Genomic DNA, 28,000 nt, shown 5'->3' with positions numbered 1-28,000 from the left:
CCAAGAACCATCTCAGAGCCCGAGAGGCGGGGTTTTGTTTCCGCCGGGACGTTTAGCGATGTTGCACAGTCGTGTTGGCGGAAGTGTGAGAAATCCAACTTCCGCAGAAAAGTTCATTTATTTCTGCTTCGGTGGAGTTTGTTTTTGGTTCGTTTTCATAGAAAATACACACGCCACACTGCTTTTCCTTTTACGTGTGTAATTGTAGTTTTTATTTACAATAATGTTATTAACACGCTGTATGACCTTAATGTCAATTTTAAAGGCTTCCTGTCGGAAACAAACGTTTGGAAAGGTGCTTTTACCAAATAGGTTCTGCAGCTCTGCACAGAAAGGTAAGCAGCACTCAGGTCACACATGCAGTAACACCTCCATGAGGGTAGGGGGCAGCAGAGGCCGCACACAAGACCAGAATGTTAATTTTTGGATTTTCATTTAAACATTCTTATTTATTCTGGATATTTACAAATGATACATGGATTAATATGAATATTGATATTTAAAAGTTACCAAACAAAAAAAACTAAAATATTAAATAATAATGTAATTAAATGTTAATATTAAAATTATTCACAACACAATACACAACAATGACAGAGGTCACTCACTTAAATGTTACATTTCCAATAATTTATTTGGGGAAATCGTATAACAGTAGGTTAAAATTGAAAAAAAAAAAATCTATATATATATATAGAAATAATAAATAACTTAAATAAAAAAATACTTACAGAAGTTACTTATCAGCTCTTCATCTCAAACGTGCTACCGTAGTAATAAATATGCAAGAATTCAGCATTACTTTCCTAAAGAATGGCTTAATTTCACATTTTGTCTTAAATGGTCCTAAATATTATGTGTACAATCTATTGTGTGAAAGGGTCCTCTGCTAAATAAATGAATCTCTTTCATAACGAAGTGAAAGTTTTTATTTTGGAGTATTTCAGTGATTTGCTTCTTTTAGTGGTTTAATTCTGACATTGTTTATTTATAAAATGGACTGTAGTTATTAATGATATGATACATACGTAAATATGTCAGATTTTATCTACAGACTGATTTCCATCTGGTTGCAGGTCAGACGGTGGTGTCTGAACGAAGGGGGTCTGTGTTTACTGTTGCCATAAACCGACCCCAGCAGCGTAATGCAGTGAACCAGGAGACGGCCTTGTGTCTGCTGGAGGAGCTGAAGGCCTTCGACAGTGACCCCCAGTTAAATGTGGCCGTCCTGTATGGGAAAGGTTAGGAGACGGAACAATCTGCAGTAATTATATGATTTTACATGTCTTCGTATTGTAGCGTACTTGTTGAAAAATACAGACACAAGTGCTTGTCGTAGTTCACCAAAGACTCGGGGCCTGATTTACTCACAACATAAAACACAACTTGATACCATGCAAACACATGTTGCAGTTGATTTACCAACTGAGTAAACTGATATTTTTGGACTCCTTTTGTGTAGACCTTTTGTCTATTTTTAGTCTTTTTTTATTTATTGTCAGAGTCTTTAGTGTGTTTTTGGAGTTGTTTTGGGGTTTCTTGTTTTCGGAGTCTCACTGTATGTCTTTGGACTTGTTTTATGTGTTTTTGAAGTTTCCATGTGTGCTTTTGGAGTCATGTTTGTTTTTGAAGTCTCGTTGGTTGTTTTTTGTTTCTTATGCTGTTGTTTTTAGATATTGTGGGGGTGTTTATGGACTTGTTTTATGTGTTTTTTGGGTCTCAGTCTTCAACTTTTTCATTTCCGATATGATACGGATCGTGCAGCCTTGCGTATCGGCCGATACCGATATTGATCCGATACAATATCAGCATGAATCATACATACTTTTATTTATATTATTTTTATTTATTTTTTTTAATAAAAAAATAATAATTACTTATTTTGTAGTGTGGAATGTTAGAAAGGGCTTGTCAAGTGATGTTACTCAAACAGAGAACATTAGTCAGCAACAATAGGTATGAGAAAAAAGTGACCCATTTGTTATTAACCAATTGGTTACATATATTTTAACCTTTAACATAATATCTACAGTATTCTACAATTGAATAAAAAATAAAAATAAATGAATTGCAAAAGAATAAATAAATAAATAATCGGAAATTTGAATTCGATATCCGATATTTGTTTTCAGACTGATATCGGACCGATATCCAATAACAATATCGGATCAGGACACCCCTACTGTGTCTTTGGATTCTTACTCTGTGTTTTTGACATTTTTTGGGGTGTTCATGGACTTGTTTTGTGTGTTTTTGAGTCATGTGTGTATTTGGAGTTCTTTTGTGTACTATTATGCAAGTTGTTTTGTGAATTCACGTCTATATTTTGTGTGGTTTTGGAGTCAGTTTGTACAGAGTGTTGTTTTCTTTCACATTCTGTCTAAATTTCATTTTCTTATTAAAAAACACCCCATATTCTACATTAGGTGATAAAAAGTTCACTAAAACAAAACAAACACTTTAGCGAGACAGTGGAAAAAGTGAAAAAACCTCACCATTAATACTTTTTTTCTTTCTGAAGGACTCTTTAATTTTTAATATTAGACAGAGAGGGGCAGGAACTGTAACGTAAGCAAGTTTCCATTTGTTGTGACTGGACAGATTCTCCAGTTTTTAGCCTTTTTTGGGCTTCTTTCACTCTTTTGATCTGCCTGAAGGGAGCACAGAGTGAAAAAACACACACACGTACACCTGTGAGGTGGCCTGCACTGTGTCAGCCACCCAGATCCAAAGAACTGCTGCAGCTCCTAATGCCTCTAAAAACAATCAGCACACACACACACACACACACACACACACACACACACACACTGAGTGAACTCTATCCCTCAGTGGAAATAATGTCTTCAGCCATGATCAACCAACCTGTGGGATTGTTCATCTGTGTTTTTATACTGAAGAGTTTGAAGCTTCTCCAGATGATGGCTGATCATTCCTCTGGTTCCTCACCGTGTGTGTGTGCATACATGTGTGTGTGTCAGAGAGAAATTAGCAGTACAGTTACTGTGGGCTTTCTACGCCTAAATGGCTAATCTGCCATTCCCACAATGTGTTTAATGTGATTTAAATCCTCCCACAGCTGGTGTTGCAGTGTTGTGACTAAACCTTTGAGCTTCATCAGGTTGAAGAGTCAAATGGACAACTTTTATCTCAATGGGGGCCACAAAAATGTGATTGATCTCAGGGTCACGTAATGAGAATTCACATGAGCATTTTAAATTGAATCAAAAGTCAGTATTTTGATTCTAACCAATCCAAACAGTATTATTTACTTTTTTTGTATGTTTTTGTTGTTGTTTTGTATGTTCTTGTTAAAAATCATGTTATTTACAGTTATTTACAGTTATTATGTGCCCCCCCCATTGTGTGTGTGTGTGTGTGTGTGTGTGTGTGTGTGTGTGTGTGTGTGTGTGTGTGTGTGTGTGTGTGTGTGTGTGTGTGTGTGTGTGTGTGTGTGTGTGTGTGTGTGTGTGTGTGTGTGTGTGTGTGTGTGTGTGTGTGTGCGCGGTATCATGTAGGTTTTTTGAAAAAAATCTAATTTTCTGCACTTTAGTTGTTATTTGTGTGTGTTTTTCATGTTTTCTGTGTGTTTTACTTTACTACTGTCTTTTTGTATTTTTCTTTATTTCTCTTTTTCGTGACGTTTTGTGTTTTTTAGTGTCATTTTGTGCGGTATTGATTTTGTTTGTTTTTTGCTATCATTCAGTGTATTTTTCGCTCGTTTTGTGCATTTTTGTTGTTGTTTGTTTTCATTTGTGTTTTTTTTTGTATTTTTGTTGCCATTTGTGTGTTTTGGTGTCATTTTGTGTGATTTTGTTGTTGTCTGTGTTTTACTGTCTGTGTTTTCCTGTCTTTTTTGTACGTGTCTTTCCTTTTATGTATTTTTGTTGAATTTTGATGTCATTTCCTGTGTTTTCAATGTTTGTTTTTGGTATCATTTAGTATATTTTTCTCTCATTTTGTGCATTGTTTTTGTCGTTTGTGTGTTTTCCTGTCATTTTTAGTGTGTTGGGAGACATTTTGTGCATTCACATTGTGGGGCCGAGGCTGCCTGTGTCCCCTGGACCACCAGTTGCCTATGTCTGGGTTAAGGAATGAGAAGACACCCTGGGAGGTTCTCTGTGTTTCTGCTAACATGAGGAATCCATTTCTTCCAAATTAACACCAACACGATCGCTCTCCTCGTTCTGGATTTCCAGCCTCTGTGGGAATAATTGCTCTCAGCAGGATTTTGGATATTTGGAATGCTTGGGATTCACATTTCTGTGGGTGTTTCAGGTCTAATTGTCAGCGCAGCTGTATCAATGAACTCCTGAGGATCAGAGCAGGAATGAACAGTTTTTAGGTGTTAGAACGTCATTAATCTTGGAATTGAGGTTGAATAAAAACTCAATCTTACTAAATATGAGCATTAATTAACCCTCCAAATCTCCTCCATGTCTCTTTATAAGGTCATTGAATCATGTGATGTCCCACAGCCTCTCAGCTGTCAACAAATGCCCCAAAACAAAACTCCAAATCAATTTATTTGTGCTTTTGTTGCTAGTTTTTAAGCAACTTTTTTAAGTAGGTTTGTGATGACATAAAGTGAAAGAAGGAAGTTGCAGCAGGCCAACAGTTGGATTCAAAATAAAAGCGCAAAGCACAACCATGAATTTAAAATGATGGTTTTTTACTTTTTGGCTGCATGAATGATAAAAGAGGAACTCTAGCCTCTAACTAATTTTATACGGCTTCCAAAATAAATGCAAAAAATGACACAAAAGAACAACAAAAATACACAAAAGAACAACAAAAATACACAAAAGAACAACAAAATTACACAAAAGAACAACAACAATACACAATTACAATGAAATACACTCCAAAAATATAAAAATGATAATAAAACACTCCAAAAAAACCAAACATAAATTACTTAAAACATGACAAAATACAGAAAATGGCTCAAACACACAAGAAGACAACAAAAGTATCAGAAGAACACACACGACGACTACAGAAATACAAAATAGACTCCCAAAACCACAACCAAAACATACACAATGAATTCAAAAACATACTAAATGACAGAAAAATAGACAATATGACAACAAAAACAGAGTGTGTGTGTGTGCGTGTGCGTGTGTGTCGACCAGCTTGAAACGAGCTGCTTTCCAGAGTGCAGATGTTTGTTTGGTTTTTTTTCACTCCCTAATCATTCCTTACTTCATATTTCCTGCTGCGTTAGTTTGTAATTTTGTGGTCTCTTCCAGGAGGGAATTTCTGTGCTGGTTATGATCTGAAGACACTGGCCAATCAAACTTCTCCCCCTAAATTGGAGCAAGATGTCACAAAAGGTCCTGGTCCAATGGTGAGCCATGCATAGGTTGTGTGTGTGTGTGTGTGCGTGTGTGTGTGAGCTTAAGTGCGAGGTGAGACTGTTTCTGATTATGTTATGATGTGTGTCCATTTCAAGTCTAAACCTATTATTAAACCCGGTCTGGTGGGAAATCTATATATCATTAATATAACATTTTTTTTTTTTCAACCTTAGGATCGTGACTACATGTGGAGTCACCTCGAAAAAAAAATGGGTCGCCTGAAATGTCTAATAATAATAATAATTAGGTGTGTCCTGATCCGATATTGATATCGGATATCGGTCCGATATCAGCCAGAAAACAAATATCGGATTTTATCGGACTGCATCTAAAATCTCCGATATAAGCGTTCTGATAAGTTTTAGTTGTTTTTGTTCCCACCATATGCTGACAGTAAAAAATAACTGAAGTGAACATGAATTGTTGACTATTGTTCTTTGTTTGAGTAACGTCACTTGATCAAGCCTTTTTAAATATTCCACACTACAAAATAATTAATAAAAGTATGTATGATTCGCGATGATATCGTATCAGTATTGGCCAATACTCAAGGCTGCAATATTGGTATCATATCGGAAGTGAAAAAGTTGTATCGGGACATCCCATTTAATAATATAATAAAATAAAAATTAGTCATTAAAATTAGATTTTTACATTTATTTATTTATTTTGTACAATTAAAACGCAATACATAATATCACAGAAACAGGTATACAGTGCAGGAAGAGGAAGAAAGCTCATAGAGCTTAAATAATTGTTGTTTTTTTCTTCAAATTAAAACACCACACACAATTTCAAACAATTGCATTTCTATACTTTCACTTTCTCAATATAAATCTAATTCAAGTTAAATGTAGTATAAAAATAATCTGAGCTGGCACATATTGTCACTTTGTGCACTAATACTGGCCTACTCTGTATTTGTAACACATTGTAACCAAGATTTTTTTTTTTAACAGAAAACTAATTTTGAATTAAAAAAAAAGTCAGAAATGAGTGATATAAAAATGAGGTCAAACAATGAAAAGGTAGGGAACCACTGTTTTATGTTAAATATTGCATTTGATCCCTCGAGGGATGCTTAGAGAGAACATGTCATCTTCCACCTTGTGGCAAAGTGGATCCAGTTTTCTACATTGGGTTAAAAGAACTAAATGTTTCCAAAGTGTGCTCCAAGTTGTTGTGTACATTTTCAGTGGTTGTGTTTCTTCACTTGACAGACTGAGAATTATAAGACAAACGCTGCCCTGTGAAGCCTCCATGGAGCCTGTTTGGATTGTGTGTGTTTGGACGCTTGGATGGAGGAGACCTCCTGTGCAGAAAATCATAGCTTTGTGTTACACAGAGCCTTGTTGGAGCTGCGCTCGGCTCGTCCGTCTGCTTTTTGTTTGACAGTTCAGAGATGAATTAGGATGTGAATCCCTCTTCAGGAGATAAACCAAATCAACAACGAGTGCTAGGATACACACAGAGGCTACACGCACAGTTGGAAATAGGGCTGGGCGATATGCACCAAAACTCATATCTAGATATTTTTTGTAAAAACGTTGATAAACAACATAAATCTTGATATTTTTAACTTAATAAAGTCCTACCAGAAAAACAATTCTGGGTTAAATTCGCTGATGTAAATGCCACACAGGCACATTTATTAACAAACATCTGCACAATGTTTGACAATTTTTGCTTTTACTCCTCTATTGGACAGCACATGTGAGTGAGTTCTGTAGGGTGGCTGGTTTAGGGGAAGGTGTGAGTTAGGACTCACTCACCAATCTCTGAAAACAAGTATTTTATTTCAAAATAAGCTATAAAATGAAAATATAGAATAGAATAGAATGCTTTTATGGTCATTATACACAAAGTACAACGAAATTAAGAGACAACTCTCGTGGTGCAAGATACAAAATAAAAAGAAAAAAGAAAGATAGATAAGTGTATTTACATGGAGAGCCACTAAGATAATATATCGTTATAGGCGACATTGTAATTTTCTATATCGCCAAATCAGAAATCTCGATATATCTTGAATCTAGATATATTGCCCAGGCCTAGTTGGAAAAATTATTTGCTAGTGATGCACTGATATGGATTATTAACAACCAGTCACTTAGATAATAATTTACAATTTCTCTGTCTGAAAACAGATAAAAAACTCTCTCTGTGGGTCTATTTTAATCTGTAAAGAATAACATGCAGTTTACTAACTTATTTTCATTGTTTTTGCACATTTCCTATTTAAACAGCTGTTTACTGTGAAGATTAAAAAAAGCAAAAAAATGGAAAAATGTCTCTTCCACATATGTTTTAGGCTTTTATTGGCAGTCTGCAGTGGCCATTTCATATTCCTTTCAAACTATTATTATTATTTTTTAATGGTGTAAAAATAATCTTTACATATTGTATAAATGTGACCAGCAGTGGTTAAAAAGAGTTTTGATCATTTCAAATTTTCCATTATTTGCTTGTAAGTCATAGAACAATGACATTCTGACTATTTTCTGCTAAAGTTTATGTTGTGGCATTGTTGACGTAGAGTTCTCCCTCCAGGGTCCGTCACGTCTGCAGCTGTCCAAGCCGCTGATTGCTGCAGTGAGTGGTTTCGCTGTGGCTGGAGGCCTGGAACTGGCTCTGATGGCCGACATGAGAGTGGTGGAGGAGAACGCCGTCATGGGAGTGTTCTACCGCAGGTTTGGTACGTCTGTGGATGGTTACAGAACCATAACAATATATGTTTTATTGTCACACACAGACATGAACATTGAACAGTCATCTGGAGACAGGGCCATCTATAAGGGGGAATAAAGGAGAGATTTTTGGGGCCCATCCATAAAGCCAGCAGAATGATGGTCCATTGTTCTATAAATCTGTGATAACCACATTTACTTATATATCTGAATAATATCCACTGTTATCCAGGAAGTTTGTTATGATTTGCGCTCTAGTAGATAGTCATTTTAAAGATGTAAATCCTTGTTTTAATCAGAAATAAAATACGGTATCTTAAAATTGACTAAAAATCTAGGGAAAACTGGTGAAATGGGATTTTAAAACCACAGAAATTGGTTAAAAGTTGCAAATTCGAGTGGCCCAAAACAAACTGAAAGTGGTAGAAATGGGGGAGGAGGGTTGGAAAAATGTAATTTAAAAAGTGGGAACAATTAGTTTAAACTGGCAAATAATGGACATGACAAAATTGTGAATGTGGTTAAATTGGTAAAAATGAAATATGGTAAAAATAGGTTAAGAGTGACAAGAATGGGCCAATTTATACGACATTAGGTAGAAAAGTGGTGGAAAGGGTTTATAAGTGTCGAAAATGTCTTGAAAGTGGAAAAAAGGCATTAAAAGGAGCAGAAAAAGGGTAAAAATTCTTAGTTTCTATCTCGTGTCTATACAACAATACTTTTTCTCCTAAGTTCATCCAATGGCCAGTATACATTTTTAGGATTACTGTATGTATATCCCTGCTTCCCTTTCCTCCACCTATGAATCTGTTTTCCTCGGCACACGTCTCCAATCCGCCTTCTGCTGCCGGAAAGTCGTCGTCCTTTGTATTTTTCGGCTTTGTTACTACGTCCTCTGTTATCATTACACTTGCTTGCGTCCAAGGATGGCGTCTCAGCTAGATAACACCAGTGACCGTGACCTTTAAGCACCACGGCCGCAGAGCACTGGCCAGTCTTGATAAGTAGAAGAGGAAGCAGCCGACTGCCAGGTTTCCACTGCAGGGCCCACATATTATTAATGTCCCCATGTTTCCTCTCAAACAGGCTGCTTGATAGCCTACTTACAGCAGCTAATCTTCACACAAAGAACGTAGCTGTTGTGGATTTGGAGGTCTGAAAATACAACCACAGTGTTGGAAAATACAGATGTTGTGCTTTGATTTCTTTATAGGGGATGTTTGTGTTTACATCACATTTTTGTCAGTAGAGCAGCTAATTAGCTTGAAAGCTAGGTAGCAACTTCAGCACATGCTTTCTACCGTCACATCTGCTGATCGTAGCCAATATTTAACTGTTTTTTTTATTAAAAACAAGCATGCGGACGAACATTTTTCACATCTAAAAGCAAATTTCCAGTGAAAGCATAAAAAAAATGATTCTCAGTCACTGTGTGTGTTTTGCTAATATGCAACGAAACCATCATTCACAAGACAACTATTCCTTTACATTCCTGTCGTTATTAATCAGTAGTGCCAGCGCAGCAGTGCAACATTAATGCCCAGTTAAAATGATTACCGGCTAACCTGAACACGCAGAGATGCTCAAAACGATGCTGAACCACTGGATTGCGACGCAAATCACAGTGACGGCTCTCATTCATGAAATAAATTAATATAAGATACAATAATACTTTTTAATAATAATAATTTTACATACGCTGGGGAAATTGGTGAAATATTTACCCTAAAAGTTTTGTTATTTTTCTCAATCATTCAGTGATTGTTTTTTTTGTGTTTTTTTGTTTTTAGATGTGTTTAATCTGTTTCATTGGTTCACAAATACTTTTATTCATTTATTCACTATTTATTTATGTATGTCAAGATAACAGAGAATATGTGTTAAATATTAATAAAACTACACATTTCTGAGTCTTTGTTCAAAAAACTCTGGTGTGGTAATTAATAAATCATATGCATTTCTATAGATAGTACTTAATTTAATAATATGTTAAGGTTTAATTTATTCAGACACACTTTTTCAGGAATTTTTGATGTAAATTTCCTGAAAAAAGTTGTCTGAATAAACAAAACTTTAGCATATTTCAAAAAAGAAGACAAACTGAACGTGCTGGAATTAGTTAATTTAATAAATACATGCCTAATTCTGCTCCTTAGTTTTTCTCCAATGGCGGGAGATAGAGAAGTAAACCAGAAAATGTTATTTTAAAAACATATTCTATACACCGTCGTTCATAAACTTATGAGTATAAGTTTAACACAGTAGATGCATGCAAGCGTAATTAAGCACAGATTTTTTTTTCCATGTGTCAAAACACTAATTTAAGGGTCTTACTAATGAATTATGATAACTTAAAAGACTACATATTCAGGATATAATTTGAGCTCCACCCTTCTCATGTTGGTCTCACAGCTAATCTGACGCCTGCGGTCAGAAAACCCTCATCAACTCACAGCTATGTTTGGAAGGAGGAAATGAGCTTTTTTTCTTGGCCTGGAATTAATAAATCCCACGTTTTGCTCCCTGTAATTAATTCTTGTGATTTACTCACTTTCTGAAGGCTTGTTTGTCAACACGTTGCAGTTGTTTCCTGCCGCCTGCCTTTGCTTTTAATGGTTAATTCATTTACTATTTTCTTTGAGCTATTGCCTCATTCAGGCCTGTGGATGATATGGTTTAAATGTGGGGATTTTTTAAAGGACTGTAATGAATTTTAATGAGGTGATATTTATTAGTTCATTTAAAGATGAGGCTTGGCCAACCAAACTTCCCCTACGTACCATTAAACGTTGCGATGTTCTGTGGGATGCAGAGTTTATTTAAAGGTCCTGTGTTTCTTGACGACTGTTTCCCTTTAATGTTTGAATCCTGTAACCGCTCTTTGCTCGGGTGCAGATGGCAGCGGCAGCCCGAGGGAATCCCTGTTGGCTTTGGAGTTTTATAAAACGCTGTGCGGCTCTGATGTGGGCCAATAGCAACCGCAACGATCTGACAGCTCTCTAGCACGTGATTGGCCGTCAAAACTTGCGGCTTCCTGTCTGGGGGCCCCTCTGCCCCACAACGGAGGAAATGAAAAGGAGGAGGTGGTTGCGTCACAGGAATCTGCTCTGAATGAAAAGCCACGAGCTTACTAAAAATTTTTTTTGTTATTTTGGTTTCGTCAGCTGAAGAAACTCATGCTTTCTTTGTGAAAAAAACTCCCAAAATTAGACAAGGTGGTTGTGATTTTAAATTCCCTCTAAGGCAGCACTCAGTCCTTCCACGATACCTCGATCTGGATGATTGAAAAAGAAGAAGCCACATGTTAGTTTGGAGCCAAGATGCAGTCCAGAAGCCAAACTGGAATCAGCCAATTCAAACACCTGCTCATTGAATCGCAGTGACTTAGTGCTGCGGTTGCATCATCTTACCTCAGAAAACAACATTCCTTTGAACAGCCGGGCTCTCTCATGAACGATGAGAGCAGTGCTGCTTCCAAGATGAGAATATAGGCAGAAAATTAGCAGAGCTAGTGTTAGCGTGAGTGTGAATATTTACAAAAGGAAGCAGGAGAGAGATTGGATGTCCCTGCAAATGAGACAGAGGGGATGTTTTAGTGATTCCTAGGGGGAAAATTTCAGCATGCCAACGGCATATCCAAGACGACATTGTTTTGCCACTACCAACCCATTAAGGAGATTAAATGGAGTGGACCTTCCTTCCTAAGGACCAGTTACTTATTTCCTGTGGCTGCTTAACAAAGACTTATGATGAACATTATAGAATAATTAAGCAAAGGACGTAATGTTAAACCGTCCTTTGATATTAAACCCATGAGGTTTACTTACCATTTGAGATTGGCATGGGAGCTGTGTCTCAGATATGGGAGGATGTAGATTTGGGACGCATCATCAATAGTGTTCCTTTAAATCAGGAGGTGTTTCAGCCTTTTTACCACTAGACACCCTCATCAAAGGTGGCCAACTACAGGGTAATCAAACCCGAGCTTGCGTCCCATAATTGCTTCCCACTCTCTCCTATCTGCAGCTTTGGGCCACCTCACACTCGGTCTGTGCCCTTTGTTCTTTTTTCTCCCTATAATGTGTCTGCTCTTTGATCTATTGAAGTTCAGTGCCGGTCGGATTTGGGTCTTTCAATGTAAACCCCAAACTAAACATCCGCCATTGTTTAGCCATAAGTTTCAGTGAAAACACCAGAAATGTGTGGAGAAATCACTTTGGCTGAATTTCTGGGTGCAAACACAAGAATTCACAGTAAGAATGCAGTAATAACACTTTTGCGCATCCGTCTATGGGACTCCACATCCCGCAATGCAATGCGCGAAACTCTTCCGACAATAAGAGCACAGTATTTTGAGTATTTTCCCCCAGCGATTGATATTTGATTTTTTTTTATTGTCTTTATTTGATAAAGAAAATTATCGTCTCCAGTAGCTTTAAGTAAAAGTACAGATACATGTGAAAAAATGTTGAGTACTGACTAATACAAATGAACTTAAGTACAAAATGTAAAAATAAACAATATATGTGTTCATAACTAACTAAAAAGTAATAATACACAGAAACAAAAAACATGTGAGCATCTAATTTCACTGCCAGCTAATTTCTAGAGCAGCCTGAGAGACGCTCTGGCTGTAATAAAAACACTAATTAGGATGATTTGATTTAAATGTGAAAATGGGAGCCACTTCCTGTGTGAATGAGCTACAAATATCCAACAACATTTGAACAACTCTTTCAAAAACAGTCCAATTAGTGTTCAAATAAAATATCGTTTTTATCATGTTTTAGTTGTTAAACTGATAATTATGTCATGCTGTTGTCATGGTGATGAAGCAGCAGAAGTTTTGCCCTGGGTAACTAATCATAGGGACTAGGATTAAGCTGCTCTGCTATTGTGACGATTAAATCCCTGTTTGCAGTCTTGGTGGTCTCGTAAAAAGTCACTCTGCAATCTAAATAGACCTGCTATTAAAAAGCTAATCGTGTGCCGCCCATCGATGACCCAACCCAAACTGACCGGTTTGCTTTGATTCTTAACTCGTGACTAAAGATCTGCTTCCGTCCATGTGTCCTTTCAGCTCGGAATCATCCGGAAGTCGTTAATCCACATCAAACCTAATCACATTACCCTCATGGGAAGCCATTGTAGTGGATTGTGCTTTGATGTGGTGAGCATGCCAGCAGAACCAGTAGCCAGCCAACCAGTAAACCTGAGTGTGCCATGTTTCACACTCTTCTTAAGTTATTCATGCTGCTGAACGCACCATCATTTCACCTTCTTTGGGATTTTCTACCAATATAATGACACTTCTTTTGATGGGTTTTTATGTTTGTGGATTGAATTACATCCAAAATATGGTGTGAACAACACTTTGCAGTCTTTTTATAGCTTAAAACAATCAGTAATCTGTGTCATCTGATATAATATATTTGTGAAATTTACATTTGGAGTGTTGAAAATCATGGAATTTAAAGGTTTGCTTAACATGGGGTTGAATGTCTTTCTACTCCGTTACTTTGTTGTGGTAACGGAGTGGAGTGGACAACATGAAAGTTGGTCACAGCCACCGCACACTGAGATACAACTCCATGGTTGTAACACCTAATGTCCTCCATTGCCTTTTTAAAAATTGACATCAAAAAGTTATTCTTGGATTTCCATGGATACAGTTGATGATAGGAAATAGAAAACTGATGAAAAGTTGTGGAAATTGTCAATCAAACCTGCGTTACAAGAAACTAGCGGAACTAGAAAGCTAGGATTTTATTAAGCAATGCACACTTGATATTTTCAGTGTGTTAAAAAGTATCTGGCCTGGACATATTTTTTCCCAAATGTGCCCCTAATTAGAATTTCGCCCAAATATATGTCAATCAAACTTTTTTTCATGCTCATGGAAGCTGCCTGTCCCAGACTCACACGCTAACACTGTTAGCCAGTGCTACTTTTGTAATGCTGTAGCACTGTGTATGTTGGTTTGGTTTGTCATTGCCCATCAGGACTAACTGTGTGGCGTTAGCTTATGCTTTGGCTTCCGCTAGTAAGGCCGTTCTAGTGCGACCACCAGTTTGCTAACCACTGATTTAGATGAATGCTCTGTGTTTTCGACCCACTGCCAGGTTGACCCATCGTTTGTCCACCAGTCTCTTTTGTTTTTTTGATCTGATTATTGTTTGTCTGTAACTAGTCATTAGAACATCTTATTTTTAGTCATTGTGGCCCTTACTTCCTTCAAGTCTTAGGCTGTGACCTGTAACAATTCTTACTGATTGTGTTTGTCAGGATCACTTCCAAATGTTTCCTTTTGTCTGACTCTCGTAAGCAACACATATTTTTGGAGTTTCTTCAAGGGGCCGCTCGCCAAAAGCCCTCGACTCGCTCTCCTTCATGTGGGACAAAGCGCAGGTCTGTCAAAGAGGACACATCAGAGACGGGAATATCAGAGAGCGAGGAGGATGAGGGGGAGTGGGAGGTGGTAGATCCTTCCGGAAGCAGATAGCGGTGGTGCCAACAGCAGATTGAAGGTTGAACCATCTTATCTGCTTCTCTTTGAGTGAAGCGTTGTCTTCCTCTGCCTCTTTTCATTGTGGTTGCTGGTTCCAGACCCTCTCATTGTCTTCCTGTGTCGACGCCGTTCCTGCAATCAAAGCTGATAGTGCTGGACAGGACACACACGTTGGACTTTAGTGCTGGTAGTAATCACATTTCTCCATGGCTAATGTAGTGAACAAATGAATACTTTATTTTGCTTTAAAAAAAATGAATTGACCATTATTGCTTCTGTTTTTTTTTTTTTTTTAATTTTTCACTGTACAGTTGTGCCAAACAAATATATTTTTCCTTGAATTAAGCATGAATATATGAAGAAAATGTGCATTACAAACACAGATGATTTTAAATGTGTACTTTTCTGTGCTTTAAACATCATAAAAGTGCTATGTGGGCTTCATGCACAGTGTTTTTTTTTTTATTGATTCCCTCCATCATTAGTTAGAGGGTGATTTGCTCCTTTCTTACTGCAGGGTGAGCCCAAACACCTTGCTCCAATTTGATGACACGTTTCCACTTTGACGACTAATTTGACACGGCATTGAGCTGGAGAAGCCCCGCCTCCAGGAAGCTCTCTGCCGTGATTGGTTTCTACAGTCTATGTATGTACCGGTGAACGCCCCGCCCCCACGCTCTGTCTCGTGTTTATAAAGCAACATGAGCTCGGCTACGGAGTAGGTGGGAGGAGGGCGGGCCGTCCTCTGGCCCTAAATCACCGTGCGGGGAGAGGAAGTCAGTGTCCCGTCTATAGACACACCCACTCATGAATATGCATAAGTAGGCCACAAATCAGCTTGTTTGTGTAGAGTTGCTCAGAAAGTTACTTTTCAGAGGCTAAAACTCTGGAAAACAGGCGAGTTTGGGAAAATAAACCTCAAATACTATGTTTTGGGGTTCTTAGAACAAATGAGATGGGTGAAAAAAAAGCATGACATGGGACTTTTAACTGTGTGACAAGTTTGGTTCTGTAAAGTAGGACAAAATTTTTTTAAGAATTGGAAAAATTAAGGCATGTTTGATTCAGTTTTAGATTAAAATAGAAGTGAAATGATTAATTCATTTGAAGGATTTAAACAGTAGTTGATTGATATTCAATTGTGAACAAACTTGTGCAAATGCTGACTATATATACTGTATATATGGTCGTGTATGTTTTTTCCCTGCTACAGAGGCTGTGTTCGAAATGTCGCACTCCGTAATATGCACTACAAACTAAATTAGTGTATACTGTCTATATATATTCTATAAGTATAGTTAGGATGATTTGTATGGTGACCGTTCCCACTGAAGTATACTTCCAAGTTTCCCAAGATGCATTTAGAACCTACAACGACAGACTCAGTATGAGTAGTACGTTAGTATGACATTTGGAACACAGCCCATGTCGGCTTTATCTTGGTCTTTATCCTGTTTTCTATGGAGGGTTCTATATTCCCATCACCTGATCTCCTGTATGAACGTGGTTCAAATTTATACATCTGAATGTCCTTTTCAAGTAATTATCTGCAGATCAAAGTGGTGCAAAACTCCACTAAGATAAATCCTAACTGAAAACACTTTCAGGTGATCAGTTCTGATAAATAAAAAGACTCCTCACATGTTCCACTCCTGTAGATCTAAGTTAGTACTTTTCAATTTCTGAAATTGTTTTTATTGTTTCTGAGCCGTCCAGTCTGTAATTTACATTTCTGGAGAATCCTGTAATGTGGGATTATTTAAAATTTGAGTGAAATGTTGCACTTGCAGACAGAAATCACACCCTCCTCCTTCTCCTCCTGCCTAATCACAATCTTCTGTCTGAACCTGAAGCCGGCCCCTGGATTGGTCACACATGTATTAACACTGGTATTCCATGTATTCCAGCTGAATTTATTTGAACGACGCAGAAAGAGAGGCGAGCCCACCGTAGTATGAATAGGATCACGTTATGAATGAGAAGGGGAGGTATGGGAGAGAAAGAAATGTTGATTTGGGGTTATGAAAACATGTTGGACACATGTGCTCTCAATAAGAGGCGGTCAAACAGAATCAGCGACTTGGAGGAGGTACGGAGTCGGGATTGTGGCGAGGAGCTGGGGAGAAGGGAACGGTAGGAAGCGTGCCAGTTGCAGCTGGTGCTGTTTGGAAATTAGGAGAGATGCCAGAAGCTTCTTTCCCTCTCTCTGTCCCCCGTGGACGGAAATAATGCGAATGTGTCCTGTGAGATTGAGAAATGCAATGGTTGAAATTCACCTAGAGGGCAACGTTTGGGTCGAGCAGTAAAATTGTTTCAATACCTAGCAGGAAAAAGATGTCAACAGCTTCAGTAGCTCACACTCACACATTAGTTTAGATTTAATATGCACAAGGTTTTTTTTTTTTTAAATTTTTTCTCAGAATTCCCAACAGACTTTGCCCCTTTTTTTGCCTCTTCTTGGTTTACCTAGTGCCTGATATTTAACAAAAACCAACAAAATGACTGCCAAAGTTTTGAAAATGACAACAGAAATGCACAAAATTACTTACATCACACAAAACGGCAAAACTATACAGAATGACTTCAAAAACACACAAGACGAACACACAAAAAATAAAGACAATCACACTAAAAATTGGAACAAAAATAGACAAATGTTCTCAAAGAAGACTAAAAAAAGAAAAACGCACAAAAAGACGACAAGTACACAAAACAGAATGACCACCAAGACCAAAACCACAACAATAATACACAAAATGCCAACAAAAACCAACAAAATGACTGCAAAAGTGTAGAAAATTACAATGAAATACATAAAATGAAGACAAAAGTCCACAAAACAAACATAATGACCCCTAAAAAAGAAACCACAACAAAAATACACAAAGTGATTCCCAAAAAACATATACAAAATAACAACAAACACCAACTATTTTGTTGTTTCTTGTATTAAATACTCAGATTGCACTATTCCCCACTCTTATCTGTTGTCCTAATGTAAAAGGCTGATCTATATGTATCTTATGTTTGGTGATTATAACATAGTTGCCTTCCTGTTATTCTCACTTAAAGTCTGATGGTTTTCAAGGCGTTCCCCTGATAGATGGTGGCACGGTGCGATTACCACGTCTCATTGGTCTATCCAGAGCCCTCGACTTGATTCTGACTGGACGACCAATCGGAGCACAGGAGGCGTTGGCTTATGGACTGGCCAATCGAATCGTTCCTGACGGTCAAGGTATCCATCCATCCATGCATCCATCTATACTTCCATGCAGCCATCTATCCATCCATCTATCATCCATCCATGCATCCATCTATCCATCACCCATCCATCTATCTATCCTTCCACGCAAGCATCTATCCATTCATCCATCTATTCATCCATGCATCATCTGTTCATCCATTATTCATCCATCCATCCATCCTTCTACGCATGCATCTATTCATTCATCCATCCATCCATCCATCTATCCATCCATGCATCATCTGTTCATCCAGTATCCATCCACCCATCCATCTATCCATTCATCTATCCTTTCACGCATGCAACCATCCATCCATCCATCCATCCATTTTCTTTGTGGTTAAAACTATTTTTTCAAATTACTGGTTTTGTGATTTATTGACACAGATGTTTTTCTGACATGAAAAAGAAAGTCCGGTTTCCAAATGAAGACATGATTTGAATAAATGGTCGTGCAGTGTAATGAGCCAGGCCGTGCAGGTGTTCTGGTTTTTCGTAGCGTGCATTGTATTAAAGGGCAATTGATTTGAATGAAGTTTACCATTGAGTTTGTTTTATTTGGCTTCATCAGCGATATCTACCTCTCCCCTTAACCCTAGACACATACGCTGGATTAATCAATACATAATCAATTGTGTTTTATTAATGCACAAACTCATCTGAACCTCTAACTCCCCTAAAAAGCCTCTTCGCGTGCTGGTTCTCCCTTTTTCCACTGATGTGAGAAGAAGATTAGCTATAATTTTTCAAGGAAACTTGATCAGCAGCCCACAGCACAGACAAACAGTGGAAGAGGAAATCAGAAATTGCTGTGTTAGGGAAGTTGTGTCTCATGTACTGATCTGTTGGAACAGAGGAACAAAACAGATCTTCAAACCCTGCGTGAGTTTCTCAGTTATTTGGTTTTTCCAACATAAGTTTAAAGAGTTACATTGACTCTGAGTTGGATAGAGCAGATAAAGACCAGCACGGCATTGATAAAGCATGTAACGCAGTGATACTTTAGTTATTGTGTGTGTCCATGCATGTGCAAGTGCATGAATAAGCACAAATGCTCCTTCCTGTTTCATGTTGCAGCTCTGCAGGTTGCTCTGGAGCTAGCGGAGCAGATCAGCTCTTTCCCTCAACAGTGTCTGCGTGCCGATCGATCCTCAGCCATCTACAGCTGCTATGATGCTCAGTCCTTCACACAGGTACAGCTGAATGTTCCACAGGTTTCTATTACCCATAATTCAAGAAAGTGTCTATTTGTACGGTTTCCCTACAGACAACCCCCAGTGCTACTGGTATGGTTACCGAAGTACAAGCACTGTACGTAGTGTTTTAGGATTAGGTTTAGGGTTAGGGTTAGGTTTTAACCCAATATTGCAACAATTTTTACGGTTAGGGTTAGGTTTAGGGTAAGGTTTAGTCTAATCATGTCACGTAAACTGGCCAATGACTGACCTATCACGTGACCTAAACTGGCCAAATAGGGGCGCTCTGTACGGACAGAATGTTGGTATATTGATACGGCAATCGTACAGATAGCCACTACCATAATTCAACTTGCAAGGATATTTTTAAATGAGTATATTTTAGTTTAGAGGTGTTTAATCTAAGTCTTTAGAAGATTATGGGTTAAAACTGACTCTCATATTACATTGATTACATCATTTCTTCCCACTTTGCATAATTTTTATGGTTTTTCTTTAAAGATGCTTGAGACGATAATTTTTTATCAAATACATTCATAGTATTGGCCTCATTGATCAATAAATCAAGGATCATTAGCTTGGGAAAAAAAGATTTAAAAGGTTGAAATTGCAACTGGAAAGTTTGTTTTGATCTCCACTGTAAACACTCTTATTGGCATTGGTGGAAAAGTTTGGCACATTGCATCATGGGATGTGGAGTCCCGTAGACAACTAGTTCGCAACCGTTTCAGTCCGTGACTCCAAAAATGTAATTTAAAAAGTGGAAATAATTAGTTTTAACTGGCACTGCTACCCCTCGGGGAAAATGGGTAAAATGCAGAGAAGAATTTCACTATGGTGATGAATAAAAGTTTCATTATTATTATTATCAAACAATGAGCATGACAGAATGTGGTTGAATTGCCAAAAACTGAGTGTGAAATATCATGAAAAAAGGTTAAAAGTGACAATAATGGGTCAACATATGTGACATTAGGTGGGAAAAGTGGTGGAAAGGGTTTATAAGTAGAAAATACAGTATGTGCAGGAAAGGCACTGAAATTTGGTGGAGAAGTGGCAGAAATTGCAGTGATGTAGCAAAAATGCATTAATAGGAGAAAAATCTGTCAAGAAAATGTGATGTAAATAGGTTAAAATATGGCAAGTTTGGTGAAGTTGCAGAAAAAGGGTAAAAATAAGCAAAAATAGGTGACCCCCTCCCTGTGTCTGTCGACCCCAAATGGGGTCTTGACCTCAACGTTGAGAACCCCTGTCTTTGACGGATGCATAGAAGCGGTTTTATTTATACTGTGATTTCTTGTTTTTGCCCTCGAAATCACTGCTAAAGTGACTTCTGGTGTTTTCACGGACCAAAAGTACAGGCAAAACAGTGGCAGATGTTTTTTTATTTTGAAACTTACACGGAAAAAAACAAATCTAGCCAAAATTGAATGTTTTGCAGAGAGAGGTGATATCACTTGGAATACCAGGAACAAACTAGAACAAAAATAGAGTCAAGCCAATCACTGTTCTCCTCATGTGGTGAATAAACAAAATAAATCACAGTAAGAATAAAGTGAAAACACTTCTATCTATCAGTATATGGGACTCCACATCCCACAATGCAATGCACAAAATCTTACCAACAATGTCAATGAATAGAGTATTTACAGTGGAAATGAAAAAAAACGTTCGAGCAGCAATTTTAACTTTTTAAATCTTTGCTTTTAAGCAAATGATCTTTGATTTATTGATCTCTGAGGCCTACACTATGTCTTTAACTGATGATCACTCATATATGATTCCAACTTGAATGTTTTGACAAAGTTCAAGTGAGTTTCAACTGTTTTGCACATTAATAAACTTAAATCTGTAATTGCTACTTTTGTACATTACTTATAGAGCTTTTTCTGCGTGGACGAGGCTTTTGCCATTTATGCACTGTTGCATTTGGGACCAAAAGTGTTATTTTCAATGTTCATTGCCATCACTATAGTTCAGTATCAGTCGTACAGCTCTGTTCCGTGTTCAGGCGATGCAGTATGAAGTGGACCACGGAGCACCTGTCATCGAGGCGGAGGCCGTAGCCGGTGCAGTCCGATTCAGCATGGGAGAGGGAAAAGGAGGAACGTTCTCTAAGGATTAAACAGGCAGAGGACTAATGATCTGTGATCACACACAAACACATACACTAATTATGAAATAGTTTTTGATCTTGAGTTCATTGAAGAAATATCAGTGTTCCTTAAATGTACTTTCATTCAACATGTGTTAAAGTATTTCCATATTTCTTCATGTTATCAATTCTTTTGTTGTATAAAGTAAACAGTTCATAAAAAGATAAAGCTTTGCACATGGTGAATAATTATCAGGTTGGTCCAAATCTGTTATATTGTGTCAAGGTTTTAAAGAGGAAGCAGTCACAGGTAAAATAATTAGTTTTCAGAGAATTTTATTACTTAAGAAAATGTAACTCTTAGTGCCTGATTTCTTTAAGGTTTGCGTGTATAAAAACGTGCGCTTTAAACTTTACACATGTTGCAGTTGCACCACGCAACAAGGAACTCATCAAATGTGCAAAATACCACCAGCAATGTACTAAGTATGTTTACCTCTAATGAATATGGAATCTGGGCGAATAGATGAATGTAGCACACGCAATGTGATTTACTGTTTTCTGCTAAACAACATCCAGAAACTAACATTAAATGCATGAGAAGAAACAAGCTCTGTAATTAGTATATTTAGGGACTTTATTACCTTCACCAAGGAGGTAATACTGTATACTTGCTGGCATTTATTTTTTAGGATTAGGTCAAAAGTGATTAATTTTATTTATTTATTTATTGTTTACCAAAGATACACTATAGGCCATGGAAGATTCAATTCCATCCAAGATTCCATCACATCATTGACAGAATTTCAAAAATTCATATTCATAATTAACTGATCTTTATGAAGTTTGAGCCACTTATGTTGAGTTGTTTCCTCAATTATGCCACCAAGTTTCATCCAAATCGGATCTGGATTGCGCATTTCATTGCGATTTTTCCCAAAAAATGAGGGTGCTCATACATTTGAACCTACTGTATAGACCCATGCCATATGACCTCACAGGTCACGCAGAGAGCCCACAGTGATGGTAAACTTTTGCGCTGTGTTTAAATGTTCTAACACGGCTGAGACTGGAGTACACAAGTCTTTCTTCAGGAAATCAACTAAATTAACTAAATTGTTTTATTTGCATTGATCCAAGTGTGCAGATCTATTTTTCACACATTTATGTCATCAATAAAATAGCTCAGATTCTGAAAAACAAGCATTGCACACTCATGTTACAGATTAATTATGAAAAATTTGCCTACTTACACCACATGGAGTCCAATATGAATAAAAGCAGCTACTTCACAAATCCAGCCACAAACAATCTGGTAATTGTAAACTTCCAGTCCCTTGAAACTTTTCATGTGGTCCATTGTGTCTGAGCTAGATGTAAAGACGAGGTAGTTCACAATGTCAGGATAAGTCACTCCCGGGAAATAAGAGACATCTTCATTCCATTAAGTTGTCAACAGGAACGTTGTAGGGGTCATTCCAGCCAATCGGACCCAGTTTTTCCTTGTACCGACTTTTCTCAGCTTCTGGTAGAGTGTCAACATAATCCATGACCTCCGACATATTGAGGCCAAATGGAGACGACCTTCGACAATTGTTTAGCACCTGGGCTGCTTTCAATAAGTCAAAAAATAACTATGGTAATCAAGTAAACACACCCACGCAGGTGCATCCCTATAGGGCCGTCATCTTCCAACATGGCGCTGGGTCAATGTGCCGTTACGTCAGTCGTAAGGGTCAATTGTTATTAATATGGATATAAATTTCTTCCAAGCCTTTAAAGTGTGAATGATCAAGGCACCATAATCAGGATCAATGATTCAATCTGACAAAGAGGAGATTTGGCGCTCATGTTGAAACTGATTAAACAACAATGTCGCACTAGAACTCAAAAGTTCACATTTGAAGGTGGTCCTTGTGGTTACATAGAAACTATAATCTAGAACAATATGTTAGAAAACATCAACACTACTTCTAAAGCATGTCAGACAATAGAACCACTCAATGAATCAAAAACAGAATGAATGGATTTGGGAGATCAACAATGACAAACACAGTGCACGTGTGTAACTACTGCAGAACATTCTGCACTTATCTGTGCCTGACGTATGGTAAGCATCTCTCAGCTTGGCCGAACGAGCGTTTCCCTGTAATTCTGTGTGTGTTGATGAGACCGTGTGTGCTTTCTTCAGCAGGAAACACGCCTGATGTACTCCCTGTTTCACCAACGACTCGCTCACCTTTTTAAACCACAAAGAACTCATTGGAAGAACTGGAACTGAAGTAATAGGTGTGTGTGTGTGTGTGTGTGCGTGTGTGTGTGTGAGAGAGATACAGACAAACAGACAAAGACCTCATTAGGTCTAGGAGGTGTCCTGTCTAGACAGTGTGATGACAGGACACAGAACTTCTATTTATTGTTGCCTCCTCCCTCTTATTTCAATACACACACACACACATATGCACACATGCCACCTGCTCTGCCTCAAGGGGTGCACACACACTTGCGTACAACTGTAAAAATGCACTTTTCAAGTGCTTTTTAATTCCCTGTCAGCTTTTGTACAGAGGGGTTGTTGTGGCACGGCGAGAAAAGGTTGCGTGGCTTTTGAGTGACACAAAAGATGAATGTTTCTAGAAGTGTTTTCAAACGTGCCGTTTTGTTTCCCTGCGATGACTCATGTGGGTCGGCAAAAATGAGCCGTTTCCTTCCATAGTTTTATTCCGAACGCGACTATTTCCCCCGTTTCTGTGCTCAGGGTTACAGTCAATAAAGCATCAGGAAAGAAGCGGTTGGTCTCATGTAAACTTACAGTTTAACCACTGAATGTGTGTGTTTTAAATCAGGAGTGAGCTACTAATTCAGTAAAAGGAGCCGCGGTTTGCACTGTCACCTCACAACGAGAAGGTTTCCCATGTTTACTTTGAAGTAATGGCTGCACTGCTCCTCAGCCCTGGTGGGAATGGGAAGATTTTTCAGTGTTTTATTATTATGAAGAATTGAAGAATATGTTCAATTATTTGTAGGGGAACGTACGATTTGGAAAGGTCATAGTTTAAAGCGTTTGCCTCAATTCCCCTCATTTTTGACCACGGGCTAGGCGATATGGACCAAAACTCATTTATCAATAGTGTTTCTTAAAATGTTGACCAGAAGTCAGACCAGAAAGACAATTCTGGGTTAAATTTGCTGATGTAAAATGCTACACACGCACATTTATTGGTGACTGTTCTTTCACAACATTCAACAATGCAGCAACAAGTTGTGCTTTTGGTGGTTTTAAAGCCCTGTTTTGCGCCGTCGCTGGCTCTATTGATCACCCACAATGCCGTGCACTCTACGTCATCGCAGATACTTCCTGTGTTTGTTCCGCTCCGGAGCGGTTATGTTCACGACTCTCCTAATCGCTCTAGGGTTTGATTGGAAAGGCTCTGAGACCCACAAAAACAATCGCTCTAGAATTCACTTGTTTGATTCGCTCTCAACTTTGTTTGCGTGTTCACATCGCCCAAACAAGGCAGACTACCCCAGCAAACAAATCATTTAGCATTTTAATCTCTCTCGGACCTATTGGTGTGAATGCACCCTTAAATAAGATGCGGTGCTGTTGTTCAGGACACAATGTAAGCGCTGAGATGTTTTAGTTCTGCAAAGATTAGCAAGGTTGGTAACAGGCGTCATAGCGCCAGCTACTGGAGCGGAGGAGGTATTATCAGCATTGTATTGATAGCTTGTTTGAAGTTTATCTTCGTTCACTTTAAAGCATCATTACAGGAGGCTTTAGGAGTCAGACCTGGCTCGTAGAATGCTAGTTATCAATCACTGGTCTAAATGTTTTTGGATTGTTGGAGGAGTTCATGGGAAAATCTCTCCACAGGCCTTTAAGCTAGGAGGTTGCAATGCTAACTTCTGCTCTGCCCAAAAGCACTTTCAACATCCATCCATCCATTTTCATACCCGCTTATTCCCGTTTAACAGGGTCACGGGGGTCTGCCGGTGCCAATCTCCGGCTCTCATAGGGCGCTGGGCGGGGGTACACCCTGGACAGGGCGCCAGTCCATCACAGGGCAACACAGACAACCATTCACTCTCTCATTCACTCCTATGGGCAATTTAGAGACTCCAATCAACCTTACAGTCATGTTTTTGGATTGTGGGAGGAAGCCGGAGTACCCGGAGAAAACCCACGCTGCACGGGGAGAACATGCAAACTCCACACAGAAAGGACCCAAGTGTCCACCCCAGGGCTTGAACCCAGGACCTTCTTGCTGTGAGGCGGACGTGCTAACCACTAAGCAACCGTGCGCCCCAGATTTCAACACTATTTTAAAAATTGTAGAAATCATTTGAACTAAACTGTTGAACAAATAAAGTTTTGGCATGTGCCTTTATGGTGTTACTTGTAAAATGTTGAATACAATAATTTCAGGCTTTATTGACTTGAGTTAAATGGACTGAAAAAAATGCTTTCATTAATATATTTATAATCCTGGTAAAGAACTAGATATATGATGTGATATAAAAGTAGAAACTTATTGAGAAGTAGCGTTTAAAAAGAGGACAACTTGAGAATTTGTGTGGAGATATTACGGCTGTTGTTGTGGTATTTAGTCTGGACTGTGTGTGTGTGTGTGTGGGCTGGTGTGTGTGTGTGTGTGTGTGTGTGTGTGTGTGTGTGTGTGTGTGTGTGTGTGTGTGTGTGTGTGTGTGTGTGTGTGTGTGTGTGTGTGTGTGTGTGTGTGTGTGTGTGTGTGTGTGTGGTGTGTGTGTGTGTGTGTGTGTGCGTGCGTGTGCGTGTGTGTGGTATGCAGAGCTTTGATGCTGCATCTCACTCCTCACTGACTGATAAGATAAGCTGTGGCTGCAGCAGTAGCCGGCAGTGAGTTAAAGATACGGACACCTTAGGGTCCTTATCATGTGGACCATCAGTGTCTGGCTGTCTGATGGGACCCTGAAGACACAACACAGGTTTGGGTTGAAGGCAATGATGGAAGGAAAAAGATTTTAAAGAATGTATTTCCTGTTTGCATGTAGTGTAGATATGAAGCACTTCAAAACAGCCTTTCTCAAAAGATAAAAAGATAGTCCAAAGACAACTGGTCAGTAGTAAATATACTTACTCTGTTGGTATGGTAATTTATCAGATATTTACATTTTTAGATTTGCTCAAAATTGCTTGTAAAATGTGTTTTCCATATGATGTTAAAGAGATTTTAAAACGTTTATAGCTAAATAACAATTTTTTTTTTTTTTTTTTAATTTGGAGTCCATTCAGAATCAGGTGGTCCATGTTCTCTGGTCCTAAAAAGTATTGAAAAGTAATAGTATTTAAATAATTTGGACAATAATTGAATGTATCATGGGTATTTTGACTTCCTGCAATGCAAGATCAGATCTTTGGTAAAGTGGACATGAAGATCCTTCATGTGCATGAAATGAGGAGAAAATGGACAATAATGGGTCAACATATGCAACATTAGGTTGGAAAAGTGTTGGAAAGGGTTTAGAAGTGCTGACAATATCTTAAAAGTAGAAAAGAATTGCAGAAAAGACAAAAAGTGGCAGAAATGGGATTAATGTAGGAAAAATGCATTAAAATCAATACTTTTTAGGACCAGAGAACACGGACCACCTGATTCTGAATGGCCTCCAAATTGAAACACCTGCTATTGATAAAAATAAAATGAAAACAAAATTAAAGAAAACCAACAACAATCTATAACTTATTACAAACCCAGTGCAGTAACTAACACTAATCCTGTGTCAGCACGTTATCACTGTTTTATATATGTGTTTTTATACTCTTATTGTGTATTTTTATGCTTTTATTTTTAAAGCCTAACAGTCAAGTCTTGAGTGGAAATAGGAATGACAATAAACTAAATCTTTCTATCAAAAAGTAACCAAAAAAAAGTGATAAAAATAGGTTAAAATGTGGCAAATTTGGTGTATTTGCAGAAAAAGGGGAGAAATAAAAAAAAATTGGCTGAAAATGTTCTTGGTTTCTTAAAGGTCTCTGGTGACCCTGTCGCAGTGTCTTGCGACCCCATTTTTTGCCCCGACCCCAAGGTTGAGAACTCAATTATACACTGATGAATTTTTATGATGGTTCATTAATGATGTGCGGAAAACAACAATGTGAAATGTCGATGTTGCCTTCAAATGCCAACATCTCAATTTGTTTGGTCATAATGTTACACCCACTGTGCATTAAATATGTTCATTTCTCACTACTGTCTGTAACCATCTATCTGAAGTGTTTCCTGGATTCCATCACAGCCAAAGTTCTCATCGTTCCGTCTGCTCTCACATCCGCGCTTTGACTCGCCTTTTTCTCTGCTCTCCAAGCTGCTGTTTCTCACTCCATCGTCAGGGGTCGTGCCTCAACTGGACATCCTGCACGAGAACAAACTCGGAGAAACTTTAGGTGAAGATCCCCGCGACTCGCAAGATTCAACAAGTCCCCAGAGCGCGCAGAAGAAGATCAGAGGCGTAATTACGCAGTGAGTGAATGGGTTAAATACCAGTTTAAAAAAAAAAAAAAAGACTTCTTTGATTATAAGACGCACAAAGACTCGTAAAATCACCCAATCTCACAAATAACTACAATTAAAACTTAATGGCATTTATGCTGCGCCAAACGCTACTTAGTCATCTCATAGCTCCACTTATCATATCCAATTTAAACAAAACGTTGGTGAGAGGCTCAACTGAAGTCGTGCCAAACGAAACAATGAAGCGTCACGGCACATCTAATACGAAGAAGATTGATGATGATGATGGAAATCTGATGTTAGACTTGTCCTTGTGCCCTGCAGAGCTCCACCTCTGGCTCCGTGCGCGCAGAGAGGGCGGTTTTTCATGAACACACACACACACACAGTTACGCACGCATATCATGGAC

At 38.3% G+C, this 28,000-nt stretch overlaps 1 protein-coding gene across 1 annotated transcript; it reads left to right on the top strand.

Annotated features, from left to right (window-relative positions):
- The first annotated feature begins 68 nt into the window (after positions 1-68).
- On the top strand, positions 69-21,161 carry LOC114454391 (probable enoyl-CoA hydratase). The gene is made up of 7 exons (XM_028434834.1): positions 69-335; positions 1,077-1,241; positions 5,256-5,353; positions 7,914-8,058; positions 17,647-17,796; positions 18,883-18,998; positions 21,013-21,161. The coding sequence occupies exons 1-7, from the start codon at positions 224-226 to the stop codon at positions 21,124-21,126; spliced, it is 900 nt and encodes a 299-aa protein (XP_028290635.1). The 5' UTR covers positions 69-223; the 3' UTR covers positions 21,127-21,161.
- The last annotated feature ends 6,839 nt before the right edge of the window (positions 21,162-28,000 follow it).

This window comes from Gouania willdenowi, chromosome 20 (genome assembly GCF_900634775.1).
Source record: "Gouania willdenowi chromosome 20, fGouWil2.1, whole genome shotgun sequence".
In the NCBI taxonomy this organism is placed as follows: domain Eukaryota; kingdom Metazoa; phylum Chordata; class Actinopteri; order Blenniiformes; family Gobiesocidae; genus Gouania; species Gouania willdenowi.
Note: the sequence above shows the minus strand (reverse complement) of the source record. Positions and strands in the feature narration are given on the sequence as shown.